The sequence below is a fragment of the Ursus maritimus genome, unplaced genomic scaffold (genome assembly GCF_017311325.1).
Source record: "Ursus maritimus isolate PB19 unplaced genomic scaffold, ASM1731132v1 scaffold_10, whole genome shotgun sequence".
NCBI classification, from domain to species: domain Eukaryota; kingdom Metazoa; phylum Chordata; class Mammalia; order Carnivora; family Ursidae; genus Ursus; species Ursus maritimus.
The window spans coordinates 50,238,612-50,253,081 of NW_024423344.1; the positions used below are offsets into that span (position 1 = coordinate 50,238,612).

Sequence of the window (14,470 nt, forward strand, 5' to 3'; positions counted from 1 at the left end):
AGATAACGCAGTACTATAATAAGAAGTCTCAGATTTCCTCCTTTTTCTCTTCTCTTGATTTACTCTCACCAACATTGTGGCAGGACCTAGAGAATTTATTCTGATTAAACTAGACTTCCTTAATCCAAGGATTCTACGTCATTTACCAATTTTGGAAAACCTTACCCATTATTTCAACTACTGCTCTCCACAAATGCATTATTGCCTTGTGAAACTCAAACTGTATTGATGCATTAGGCTTTCTCATTCTCTGTTCATGTTTCTTATTTTGTCTTCCATATCTTCCCTCTTTGTCTTTCTGTGCTGAATTCTGAATAATTTCTTCCTCTTTTATATCCAATGGTTAACTCATTCTTTAAATTTCAGATTGTAATTTTTCTTTTTTTTGTATCTCCAGGAGTTCAATTTGGTTTTCTGATGCTTCTGATTTGTTTTTACATTCTTATTCCTTAATCATACTTGTGATACTTTATTAATTTAACCATATAAATATAAGTTTTATATTCTATTTCAAATAATTTGAATATATATAGATTAGGCAGGACTGATTCTGCTGTATTTGTTTCTACTAATTCTAAATGATGGTGCCTTTTTTTCTACGTGCTTTTTATTTGTGAGCTCAGATGTGTTTTTCTGTGGGAAGCCTTTGAAACTTGGAGTTCATTCCTCCAAAAAAGATTTTAGTCTCCTTCAATAAGGTACCCCATGGTACTATCATCCCTGCCCTACGTTAAACTCTCAGCTCAAGCTTTTTGGAACAAGATAGGTAATATGCATTTGAATCCCGAAAGAATTTGAGATGTTAGAGTTATATATTCTCGGGGAAGATTTTTCTCCCTCCACCCATAGCCTGGCCAAGACAGTTCTGTGAAATGAAGGGGTAGGTGGAATGAGGCCAAAACATGAGGAACATTGTAAGCCATGTTAAGATAACAGGCTTTTAACATGGTGTTTGGGCTAGAGACAGGGATGCAGGGACAGGGCAGGTCTATAGAGAACCTCAGCTTTTGATTCAGGGGATCTAGCAGTTGTGCACAGACCAGTGCATATTAAGCATAATATTGCAGTCAGACAGAGATGCATGCAAGTCCTATCTCTGTTAGCTGAAAGCTCTCAATGTTATAACCATACTAAACTTCTTTCAACCTTCAGTATTCCACTCTTACTCTTACCTCCCTGCCTTACCACATGGATACCAAGAACATTCTCCCTCCACATCCCCAACACTAACACTTCCTCTCTCTGGACTGGCCAATTCAACTCATCATTTAGACTTCACCTCATATCCTCTGAGATGAGTCTACACACAAAAAATAAATCACACGATGCCTAATAAGCTCATGTGTTTATGGTCACTATATTTTAAAAATTTGGTATACGATATGTAAACGTTTGTGGTATTTCATTAAAATTTAAGAATTATTTGTTTATTTTAAGCATGTATTTAAATTGAAATTTTGTCAAACCTGGAAGCACAGTTGCAGAACGGTTTTGAAAACCACTGCATTAGAGGAACTTCAAAATAATTAAGGATCATAAAAAGGTGAAAGAAGATTTCAGGCAGGGCAGAAAGAGGGAAAAGAGTAAGAACAGAAATCTAGAGTAAGGTGATTGCTCATGTTTGACAAGGAGAGTTCAATATTGCTGAATTAAGTCCAAGAAAAGGACCCACACACCTCTTCTACTATCTCTGGCCTGCTAATAACAGGATTGAAGCAGCCCTTTCATCTGTTCTGGAGGTTGTCCAAGGGACCAGTGAAGAGCACATAACAGAGACTTAAAACTGTAACTTCTTACTCAACTTCCAGAACAATCCAAAGAAATTAAATCAAGTTTGCTTTAAGGAGAATTATATTTCCCACCACTAACAACAATAAAGAATAAAGAGCTTATTCCACGATCAAATATTAAAAGCTTAAAATGTTCTATGTAAAGCTGAAGCAGCTCAGGAACAAATCAACTCATTAAAAAACTACATTTGATCCTTGAACAATGCAGGGGTTAGGGGCACTGACAATACTTAAAAATTGTGGGCAAGTTGGGAGGTGGGGGAGGGCAGAGAACAAGACAATACAAAAGAAGAGGTGGATGGGGAGCTGACACAAAGACCAGTTTAAAGATTTAAGAGTTTTTGCCAAGTTTCATTTTATTACCTTTATATACTGAGGATTACTTATATATCAACCTTGGATAGATCAAATCAGTATAACGAGTGAGAAAAAGCAGGAGACTCCTAACTGACAGAAATTAAGGTGAAATTCCAACTTGGCATCTTATGACCTTCTAAGCAGCTATAAATGAAATACCTGTATTGTTTGGCAAGCATGGCTGCCATTGTTGGTGAGGATAGCAGAGATGGCCTGAAGTGTCCTTCCTGTTTCTCCCCAAGAAGCCACCAGACTAAAGAGGCAAGCACAGGAAAGTGCTGTCAGAGACTGGCCTGTGCTGTCATTCATTCCAGTACTTCGAACAGTGATTTCCAAAAGGAGCTGGAAGAGAGACTCTGTGGATAAAATAAAACTCAATTATATTCATTCGACATACAGAACATTTCATGCATCTGTTTATTTATTTATACCTTGCCTCATTATAAAAAAAAATTCAAGGCATCTAGAACACTTACTTTGCATTAGTTCCTTCCCAGTTACCCTATTCCCCAAAAAGTTGGAATATTTATATAAAAAGGACCTTAGAGAACATTTAGTTCAACCCCTTATTTTTGTAAATAAAAAAAATGGAATCTATCCCAGGTTGTTTAAAAGAAACTCGTCTTGAGGCATTCATACATTCAAGAAATATCCTCTCAAGTAACAGACTACTCACTGCACTTACTTTACCTTTTGGAGTGGGAAGAATACAAACGTGTAAGTGTCCAGAAAATTATATATTTGCAAAACAACAGAATACATAAAACACATGCTATAATTTTTTTTAATGTAAAGTTGCTTTATTGCTAACATAATAGGAGTTCACATTTGTATTTATAAAGAGAGTATGTAATTCATTTTATATCCTAGAAAAACCTCCTAGTCAATAGGACAGATACCCTCCCCCTTTAATGGACAATGAAACTGAGACAGAGAGGTAAACAGATTTTCCCTAAATGATAAAGCCATTTAGTGGCAAAGATGGTAAAATAACACCTGGATGTTCTACGGCCACAAGAAATTTCCACACAAAATTCCCTGAACAACTCTGCCCAAGACTAAATCAGTAGACTTCCAGGTATTTCCTCTGCAGAAGGGAAGAGGAATTTGAAAATCCTTACAGATCACGCACTCAAGATAAAAAGAAAGAAACAGAAAAAGACTGCCAAACTGAGGAAGATGAAGAGGGAAAAAGAGAGCAAAAGAAAGAGAATTTGTGCACTGCAACTCTCTGAAAACTAAAAGGCCATGTGTGGTTTATTCGCTAACTCAGAGAAAGCTAGCCTCCTCTGTCTCTCCCTCATCTCCTGTGTCTCTCATCCCAGTTATGCCCCATCACTTTCGCTTCCTGATGCCTCCACTTGCTCCGTCTCACAACCATCTTCCCAATCCATGCTATCACTGCCTTGGAATCAGATCACTACAAAGTATTCATAAATTAGCTCCTACCTTCACTTTTGCCCCTTTGTAGCCAAAGAGAATTTTTAAACCAAAAAGTCTGGTTTTTTATTTAAAATCTGTTCGTTCCTTTGTTAGTTCGTTCCTGCTCCTCTTCTTTCTGTTCTCCCCCCCCTTTCTTCACTTGCCTGTACAGCTTTCAGTCTTCCTTCCCTTCGCCCTTCCCTCCCAACTATCCTTCTTTCCCCTCATCCTTTCATCTGTCCTATCTCCATTTGTCCATCCTTCCTTCCATCATTATCCTTCTGCCCCTTCATCTTTTAATTCCTCAGCAAATATTTACTGAATTCTTCCTGTACATGAGAAAATATTCTAGGTTGTGGTGGTACTCTGGCAAACAAGACAAAGAATGCCTGTCATCAAAAAAGTTAGATTCCAGTTGAAGAGAACAGTATAAGTGCTATAAAATAAACTTTTTTTAACCATAAGGAGATAGTGAGTGACTTTCTATTTCTCCTAGAACGATAGCCATCAGGCTCCTTTAACATAGCATACGATGCTCCACATGGTCTAGTCCCTGCCTCCTTCCTCACGTATGGCAAAGCCCTCCCTCCCTTCACTCTCCACATTCTAGCCAATCTTTGTTCAGTCATTCTCCTTCTTGTCTCAGAGACTTACGCATGCTGTCCTTTCTGCCTAGAAATGTAGCAACTTCTTCCTATTCGTCCTTCAAATCTCCAATGTCACATCTTCAAGGAAGCAAGTTACAGACTCCCAGAACTCCCTCTACTATCCCCCATACTATTTACCCACATCTCCAATCACACGTGTCTGTCTGATGCTAAGTCCCATAATAAAAGCAACGATGTCTGTACTGATCACCCCTGAATTATACACTCTTTGCACAGAACACAGGAGATACTTTTACATTTACATGAATACTTAAGAACATACATTCCCATCTTAAAATGAACAGAAAAATAGATGTAAGAAGAATGCTTTTTTCTAACTAGACAATTTCTAAAATCAAAATCCATCTGCTAAGAGAAGAAGCTTAGTGTATAATAATTAATCAAGCGATCCTGACGTAAGAGTGATACACATATACCTGTATTTTCATGAATAACATGAAAAAAAACCCCAGTGTATTAATGTGATTATGCTATTAGACAAAAGGAAAAAAGAGACAGATTTTAACAGAAATCTACTTTTAAAAAGCCAAATTACATCTTTGAGCTAACTAAGCAAGATAAGAAATATAAAGTGATGGTAAATCCCTCAATAGAAAAATAAGTCAAAGTGGTGAATAGATTAGAAGTAAACGCTGAAAGGATAAAAGAGAGACCAAAGAAGTACAGCAGCATCTGGAACTCTTAACAAGAAAAAAACAACAACAAAAACAGACAAATTAATCAGGTGAAAGTTTTGACAGACAGAAGATGATTAAGCTAAAGCACATATAATTTCACAAACAGTATTATGAACAAGATCTATTTTGAAAAGAATAAAGGAAAGGGAGTATTTATATATAGACTGGATACAAAACAAGATGTGTAACAACTGATAAAAGACAACAGTATGCCAGAAGATCTAGGAAAAAGAAATGATTAACATGTTACTCAAAGTTATAAACAGGTTTTAGTGGATAGTTTAAATATCTTGATTATTTGTTAACTGACAAACCAGAGCTAAGAACAGCAAAATATTATTAAATAAAATCAATTAAATAAATAAATGTTTTAGTAAGATGCTGTGATGCCAAGTAATGCATCACAATAGTAATATGATCACTGGTGTTACCATAACAATAATCAACAAGGTGCCTTCTTCTTACCATTTGACAGCTTTTATTTAGTAGTATTTAGTAACACCGGGTGGGGGAGGGTATCGTTTTTTTAAAATCATCAGCTTTTTTTCCTGGCAAGGACTCCCCTCCCCACTAAACCGAAGAAAAAAGCAAACACAAAACTAATCACGTGATTCCCTCCCCTCCAAAACAACCACCACCAAAACAAAAACAGTATGACATGTAATTAGGTTCTCACATGTGGGTCTAATTAACACCAAATAACCAAGTAGAAAAAAAGGATCAAACTCTAGTCCAGACCAGCAGTGTGGTCTTCAGGTGAGCTGCAATGGCACATTACCTAGAAATGTATTCCAAATGCAAATTCTTGGGCCCCATGCCAAATCTACTGAATCAGAAACTCCACAGATAGGACCCACACGACTGATATGAACTAATGCTTGAGATTTAGAAAAACCCAGACTTTCAAGGTCCACGGTCAGCATCAGAGAAAAGCAATAGCCAATTTCAAACTTATGCTCCCATCTCTATTTCTATTCCTCAAGAGCTCCTAACTTGCTTACTGGATTATGTGTTGAACCTTATCAGTTACACGAAAGGCATGCATTCATAAAATCCAAATACATTTTACAAAAAGCAAACATTTACTTACACGAAGTTGCTACTAATTCAAAAGCATTATCTATAACAAAAATGGATTTTTATTTACAATGAATACAAAAGAAATGCCCTCTGTTGGGAAACTAGATGTGCTGTTTTGGGTTGGTAGCATTTGTTTCCTCTCTTTCCACTTTTTTGTGCAGTTTTGGGTTGGTAGCATTTGTTTCCTCTCTTTCCACTTTTTTAACAACCCAGAATAACACATAAAGTTAGAGAAAGTCAATGTTCGCTATTTTGGCCTAAGGTTTAACAAGAACAATTTAAGTTAATAGTGACTATAAGGCTTGGGATTATTTCTAGGTTCCAAGGATTTATGTTTTGCTTTTTCCCCATCATCACAATAATCAAAAAATGTCTGTGCATGAACTGTATTAAACTATAACTCTAGTAGAAAATAGCAAAATACCTTAAAATTTATACCCCTGCTGTTTTAATACCATAATTTTAAAAAAAAATGCATTACATTTACAGGCTGCTATCTATGCTTCATAGGAGAAGCTATTTACATGGGAAACAAACTGAGGGTTTCAGAGGGGAGGGGTTGGGGGAATGGGATAGGCCGGTTATGGGTTTTAAGGAGGGCACGTATTGCATGGTGCACTGGGTGTTATACGCAACTAATGAATCATGGAACTTTACATCAAAAACTAGGGATGTACTGTATAGTGACTAACATAATATAATAAAAAATTATTATTATAAATAAATAAATAAAGACTTCATTTAATGCCCCTGAGCTCTTACCTAGGACCTCGGGTGGCTCTGACTGGAGGCCTTCTGGCTGCTGACCCTGAAGTACGTTAAGCAGTGCCTGGAGACTCCTGAGGCACAAGGATGGATGAGAAAATCGCGTCTCCTTAATCAATTCAAAAACTTCACAAAGTCCAACCTCAATGATCTGTTTAAGATGAAAAAAAAAAAAATATATATATATATACACACACACACACAAATATATGCGTACCTTATAACGGGTAGGCTAATAACACTTTCCAGGCAGTTGAACCAATACAGCTTATTTCCATGGCAAATGATTAATGCTGCCATATTTAAAAGGCCAAAACAAACAAAAAACACATTAAAAAAACCACACAACCACCCATGATATTTAATTTCAAGATTCAGAAAACCATCTAGTTATATGGAAGGTTAAAAAATTACGGCACTATTTTAAAAGTAGTTCTAGCTTAAGGAAGTCCTAAAAAATATGAAAACTGTAAGAGTACACTAGATACTAGGTTACATTCATTCACAAAAAATAAACTGTATTAATTTAAAAGTTCACTTGGCTATACCCAAGTACAAATCAGCATTCCTTCACTGAAAGTCATGTCAATTGTTACTTATGACCAGAAAAAAGGTCCATATAACTCACACAATGAAGAGATTTAACAAGGAACTTTTCATCTTAGCACTTCCTACAATGGTACAATCACATTATTATTTATTGATGGTGTCCCCTCTTCTTGGAGGGTATATTACAAAAAGAATTAAAAACTGCCTACTTAAAAGATCACTACTATTTTTACTTTAATTATCTTATCATTTCTCATCAGGACCAACGAAAAGTCTGACTCAGTATTTAGCAAAAGACAGAGAAATCTGCAGCTAAAAACTGAGAGAGAAATGTGATAATCTGGTATTGGGAGATACCTTCAGAGGACTGAACAACAGACAACGAAATCCCATTTCTCAGTCAGTGACGATATTTTGAGAAACAGATGTATAAGACCTTTCCAGAAGGTGTTAAATTATTTGGAGACATAACAGAGAAAGTTAAAACAAGACTAATTAGCAGAAATGCATCAAAGCATTAATTCTATTGGACTTAACAACAGAAGAATATTCTCTAGGCTGAGCTCTGTGCATTAATCATGTATTACATAAACATTTCTTAAACACTTATTCTGGCAAACTCACCACAGGATATATGAAGATATACATTACACTAGTCCCTGTCTTCTAAGAATTTATACTCTAAAAGGATAAATGAGCCTTGTACATGACTCTTACCCAGTCGAAACTTCCGTTATAGCATTTATTATATTATAGTGTAGCTGACTATTTTTGTTTCCTTTTTCCTAACTGAGCTGTGGTCCCCTTATAGACAAGGATCATGTCTGAACTAGCTTAATAGCTCTCCTCAAATCATATTATTTCCAAAAGTGACTTTATTATTTCACTAACAAGTATGAACATAAAAGTTTAGTTACATTTAGATGTAATATATTCTTTGCCATTAGAAACTGTATCTTGTTCTATTAAAAAGTCCTAGAGGGAGAGGGCAGGGGATGGGCAAAATAGACGAAGGGGATTAGGAAGTACAAACTTCCAGTTAAAAAATAAACAAGTCCTGCATAGAGAATATAGTCAATAATATTGCAATACTGTCATGTGGTGACAGATGATGACATACTTATTATGGTGAGCATTCTGAAATGTACAGAATTATCTGTATGCTCTATACCTGAAACCAGTATAACACTGTATGTCAACTACAAGTTAAAAATTGTTTTTAAAGTCCTAGAATACATTCTAATACTTCTAGAATACATTTGAAAAAACTGAAGAGGAAACCAAAAGTAGATTTATATATTATCACAGAGGAAAGTGTACTGACTTTCAGAATTTTTTATATGAAGCAAGTGCTTGGTAGAGATGACACTTACAAATAATAAAGAATAAAAATCTAGAGGGCAGAGAAAGACTGGAAGAAGAGCGGCAGCAGAGGGGGAGGAGGGCAAAGAGAGGAGGAAGAATTCTGCCTCCCAGAAGCTCTGGGTGTGAAATGTCTAAGTTCCCATCCTCCAAAATACAAATTTATCAACAACTACCACCATCTTCTTCCATTCTCTTCACACCCAAAAGAAGTGTTCTTACAACTTTTCGAAGCTAACAATTTTTAAGCAATGTTCTTGATCCCACCCCCATCCTATCTCTAACAGAATTTCATTTCACCTTCATCCCCCACACCATAATAGCTCCCAAATCTCTATTTTTAGCAGGGACTTTTCTTTGGAACTTCAGCCCTATACAGTGTACACGGGACACCTCACTCAGTATGCCCAGAACTAAACGTCATCGTCATTCCAACAAAGCAGTGTTTCTCCTTCAGTTCTCTCTCTTGCAATAAATGGCACTGCCACCCCGAAACTTCAGGAATATGTTTAGTTTCCACCTTCTCTGTCAGCCTTCATAATCAACTAATCCCTAATTCCTGTCAATTCTGCTTCCTTAACACTTTCTGTATGGCAAACACTGCCACTACCCTCATTCCAACCACCGGTCACCCTTCGTGGAAAACAGCAATAGCTGCCTAACTGGCCCCTCTGCTCTCATCTCACCACCCTCTAGTGATCGGTCTTACTAGCACCCATGTAACTTTACTAATATATAAGTCTGCTCAAACTCTCTTGCTTAAAATCTTCAATATTTCCAAATCACAAGACAAAATCTGAAAGTGGCAGCAGGACACAGAAGGCCCTTCACAATCTAGCTGCTGCTCTCTGCCTCCTATCCTACTCAGCTACTCCACTCTGGCCAAAAACAGAGCACTTGTACTTTTACGATGATGCTGTTCTCTCTGCCTGCACATGTCTCTGTAGTCAGCACTGCAGCCTTACTCCACTATGTTGCACTACACCTACCACGCCCCTAGTAAGCCTTAAGTCAGTAGACATGCCTGCTATCCCTACCAGACGTAACTTTCTTGAGGATAGGGACTGTGTCTCATCATTTCGTTTTCAGGGCCTAATGTAAAGCTTAGTAGAACTCAAAAAAGAATTTAGAAGTATATAAAGAAGTAAATAAATAAATTTAAGTCTGTATCTTTTAACAAAATATGTGGCATAACTAGCATCAAATGAGACTGAAAGCAAAGTATGAATCCTAAAAGTAACTATTAAAAATTATGTAGTATAAAGCTTGGAACACTTTAGAGGATCTAGAAATCAGATAGTGAAAGATGGTTTGAGCTGGGTAAAAACTGTGTTTTGATTTTTGGGTTTTTTTAAAGATTTTATTTATTTATTTATTTGAGAAAAAGAGCATGAGTGGAGGCGAAAGGCAGAGGCAGCGAGAGAAGCAGGCTCCCCGCCGAGCAGGGAGCCCAATGTGGGGCTCAATTCCAGAGTCCTGGAATCATGACCTGAGGCGAAGGCAGACGCTTAACCCACTGAGCCACCCAGGCACCCCTAAAATCTGTGTTTTAGATAAAAAACTTAATATGAAGCATTTAGGTGGGGGTAAGAAAGTTCTTTTTAAAGTATCGGTGATTGCTGATGCACAAAAAAACAAAAGGCAAAGAAATCTGACAAACAAGGTCTATATAATAATCAAATTCAACTTAACTTTTAAAATTCAAGGAGAAAATAAAATTGCATCAAATAAAAACTGTCTTAATTACGTGAGAGAAAAGGAGTAGGAGAGGAAAAAACCTCAGAGGAAAGGTAAGCAAGAGCCACACATGAAGAAGGAGCAAGAGAGGAACAACTGCAAAGAAAAGGAACTAAGGGAAAAGAGTAGCATTCAGAGCAGAAATGGTCAAAAGGAAAAGAAAAATGCGAACATTTCTCACCTGCCCTCAAATTCCCATCACCTCAAGCCCTGAAGGCCTCATCTCTTCTTCTGTGTCAGTCCTTCACCTCATGCAAATGGCTGCCAAACACATCACCTCGGAGTTTCAGTCCCCACCCAAGCCCAAACCCGACAGCATTCTGAGTGCCTCTGCATAAATACACCTCAGCACTTCTTCCCCTCTCACTTGTCACATGATCTCAGACTGTCCAGAAGTTTGATTTCCTCAGACATAAAGTATTTAATAAATTGAAGAGTTCCTTGAAAAGTAACTCAAATTCATTTGCACCTTGTTTGCACCTAACCTGATACTTCTAACTACTTATAACTTTGACATTTATTAACTCACTGAATCCTCATCTACAACCCTGTGATGTAGATGTTATCTCCATTTCACAGATGACAAAACTGAGGCACAGATAAGTCAAATAACTTTCCCAGCATCACAGAGCTAGCATTTTTAATGGTGAGTGTTTAAGCCTGGACAGGTTGACTCCACTACCCATGTTCTTAATCATTGTACTCTATTCCCTGACGTGTCAAGTATTTGATGGAAAACTCTCTACCTGGAGGAACTTAAAATGGAAAAGATTAGCTTGTTTGTTTTAAGTAGAAGAAAGGAACCAGTAAAGAAAGTACACTTAAGGACACTGGAGAGAATGGGATTAAAGGAAGAAGAGTCCCAGGAGAAGGATATTTGAAGATTATCGACTAAAAGGCTAAGGAAGTTCACAAAACCTCTCTTACTCTATGAAACAGGAAGCAAGTAATCCGCTGAGCATAAGATGAGAAGAACCTGACGGTAATAATTAAGGGTAGTGGTGCACTTAGAAACAGCCACCATGAAATGTGCAAAAAAAAAAGTCAGATCAGGAACATACTTTCTATCTTGGTTGCTATTTTCAAGTAGCAAAATATTTGCATGATAGCTCCTTCGGGTGTGTATAAAAATGTTTTCAAGGCATAGGTTTAAGGTATCAGTTTAGTAGAAAGGCAACAGACCTGAATCATTTATGATGAAGGAAATCATTTTAAAATGTCTATATTTAGAAAAAAGCAATATGCATAAATCATTTATGATAAAGGTACCCTTTTAAAATATGTCCATATGTCTTGTTAAAAATACAAACTATACCTACAATATAGAAAAAATACCGTATACAAAAATAACATTACAGTCTTAAAATATACTAATACTTAAATAAAAGGGAGTACCTTAAGAATAGCTTGTTCTACTACCATACGTTTTATAATACCAGTTAGCTTATACATCTCTGGTAAATAGGGAATGACATCAGAACAATGTAGAAGTCTTACTGCTTCATAAGTAATTTTTTTCCTCATCAAGGGGAGCCAAAGTAGCAAGAATACAATTATATCCTTAGGCAGAAAAGGCAAAAGTTCTCAGCTCAGCAGCTGCACAGCCAGGAGCCCTTCTAGTTCTAGTTCAAGAAAAATAAAAATGCATACCTGGACCCCAGGTTCCCTCCCCAGAAGGGAGCACCCCCAGCTTTCCATAGCTCTTGGCTTGTAGTAGTTTGCAGTTCTGCTTATGCCCACTTTAATGGTAGCCCACAGGCTCAGAGCTCCACTTCTATCTGCAATGGCTCAAGGCTTACAAGCCACCATTTCCACTTTACTGCTTTTGCACATTTTTAAAAGCCCCTGATCTTTCTTCCTGGGCTGTCCAAGTACTCACCACTGAGTTACCAATTACTGACCTTGTTAGCACTCCAGTTATAAAGTTGCATAGTTTTCCTGGTCTGCCCCAAACCTGTTTTTACCCATAAGCCCTGTTAATTTTTAGTGCACAATTTTATAAAAAGATATTTTAGCAATGCAAGTATTTGTACTATAGCTGAAACACCTGTTGGTTATCCATTCAAGTGGAACTTAGTGACTTACCTTTGGAAGCTTGATAGGTGGCTCTTTGGATTCCTCCTCTTCATCACTATCTGATTCTCCACTCTGCACAGAGTTCTTGGATGCAGCTGCCAACGATGTTTCCTTTTTCTGCCATTCCAGAACACAATGTCGTACATTGCAATAAATATTGAATGCGGAAGGATTGCTATGTAGTTTGATATCTGGTATGATTACTGTACTCTCCAAGTTTTCAGACTGAAATATAAGATATAACATTTCAATTTCATATTCTTTTCCATCATCACCAATTCTCATTTTAAATAAAAAATTAAAGATTAGGGGCGCCTGGGTGGCACAGCGGTTAAGCGTCTGCCTTCGGCTCAGGACGTGATCCCGGCGTTCTGGGATCGAGCCCTATATCAGGCTCCTCCTCTGCTATGAGCCTGCTTCTTCCTCTCCCACTCCCCCTGCTTGTGTTCCCTCTCTCACTGGCTGTCTCTATCTCTGTCAAATAAATAAATAAAATCTTTAAAAAAAAAAAATTAAAGATTAGACATGCTAGATGACTTGCAGAAGTTAAATATGTGACACGGCAAAGATAATCTAAGTCTACCGACTCAATTTATAATAAGTACCCTTTCTTCTACACTTCGCTACTTTCTAAGTAACACAGCAATAACCAAATTGACAAGGGCTGGAGAGTAGCAAAGAATCTAACAGGAATGTCCTTTTATCCCATGAGAGGAAAAGAGCAAACAAAACTGTTTTAGTATCACAGAATATTAATTTGGTGCTTTTCTAAGGGACATGAGATGTATTACAGAGTCTCAATGACCTACTACATATGTTGGATTACATTTTGATTTCTTTAAAAAGTGGATTAGGGACTTAAACAGAAATCAGAACAAAACAAAACAAAACAAAAAAACCCTCAACTTTAGTCAATTTTAGTCAATTCTAATTTCATTCTCATTTAAATAATGGTAATGTTAGGAAATTAGATTTCTGCAGATTATGGACATATGCTTTCCTGAAGCTCTCTCCTAGCTATCAGTCTTAATAAATACTAAAAACCATATGCTTGGTAATTTAGTTATTAAAACTAAATAGTCCTTTTCTGTTTTGGCCCAGCATTTTATTCATCAGACCACAATCACACTTTTGAGATCAACATTTACATTATAAATATACAGAACTGGTTTAAGATAGTCTATTAATGCAAGTTCTATTAATGCAAATTAGAGTACATCCAGGAAGTACACCTCAAGTACCAAAAACACTGGTCTGAAAATTCTACCCTTCCTCAATAAATAATTGGGGAAAAAGTGGACTACTCCCTGTTAGAAAAAATATATACCAAAGTTAATTAACAAGTAACATGTAGATATGCCTTCCAGAGATATTAAAAATTAGCAATTATTAGCAATCCAAATCCAAGAACATACGAAAAAGATAATACATCATGATCTACCAAAAAACCGGCTGGTAACAACACTGGAAAAGAAATCAGTATAATTCCCCATACCAACAAAGTAGAAAAAAAACACATAATACCCCAAACCAAACATGGAAAAAGCATTTGACACAAATCAAACACCTATTCATGATAAAAAGTGTAACTAGGAATAAAAGAAAATTTCCAAAACTGGATAAAAGGAGTCTATGAAATACCCACAGCTAATATAGTAAAAGACTGAATGCCTGCACCCTAAGATGCAAACAAGGCAAAGATACCTATTCTCAGGGATACAATTCAACATCGTACTAGATATACCAGTGTAATAAGCCAAGAAAAAGGAATACAAGGTATAGTTAGAAAGGAAGAAGTACCTACTAGAAAACAAATTTATTTGCAGAAGACATGCAGAGAATCTTAAAATGTCTGTTAAAATGCCACTAGAAATCATGTATGGATTTAGCAAAGTCACAGGATACCAGATCATATTAAAAAAGATTAATGTATTTATATACTAAGAATGAACAACTAGAAAATATAATTTAAAAAATAATAGCATCT

General features: G+C 36.6%; 1 protein-coding gene across 3 annotated transcripts in view; it reads right to left on the minus strand.

Moving 5' to 3' along the window:
- The window catches only part of MYCBP2 (MYC binding protein 2), a 252,568-nt gene that overhangs the window by 207,106 nt on the left and 30,992 nt on the right, over positions 1 to 14,470 (minus strand). For all 3 annotated transcript variants that reach the window (XM_040623680.1, XM_040623687.1, XM_040623672.1), the window contains exons 3-5: positions 12,493 to 12,708; positions 6,757 to 6,910; positions 2,307 to 2,503 (exon numbers count right to left, since the gene is read on the minus strand). In XM_040623680.1, coding sequence (XP_040479614.1) covers positions 2,307 to 2,503; positions 6,757 to 6,910; positions 12,493 to 12,708 — 567 coding nt within the window. The remainder of the gene's footprint in view (positions 1 to 2,306; positions 2,504 to 6,756; positions 6,911 to 12,492; positions 12,709 to 14,470) is intronic.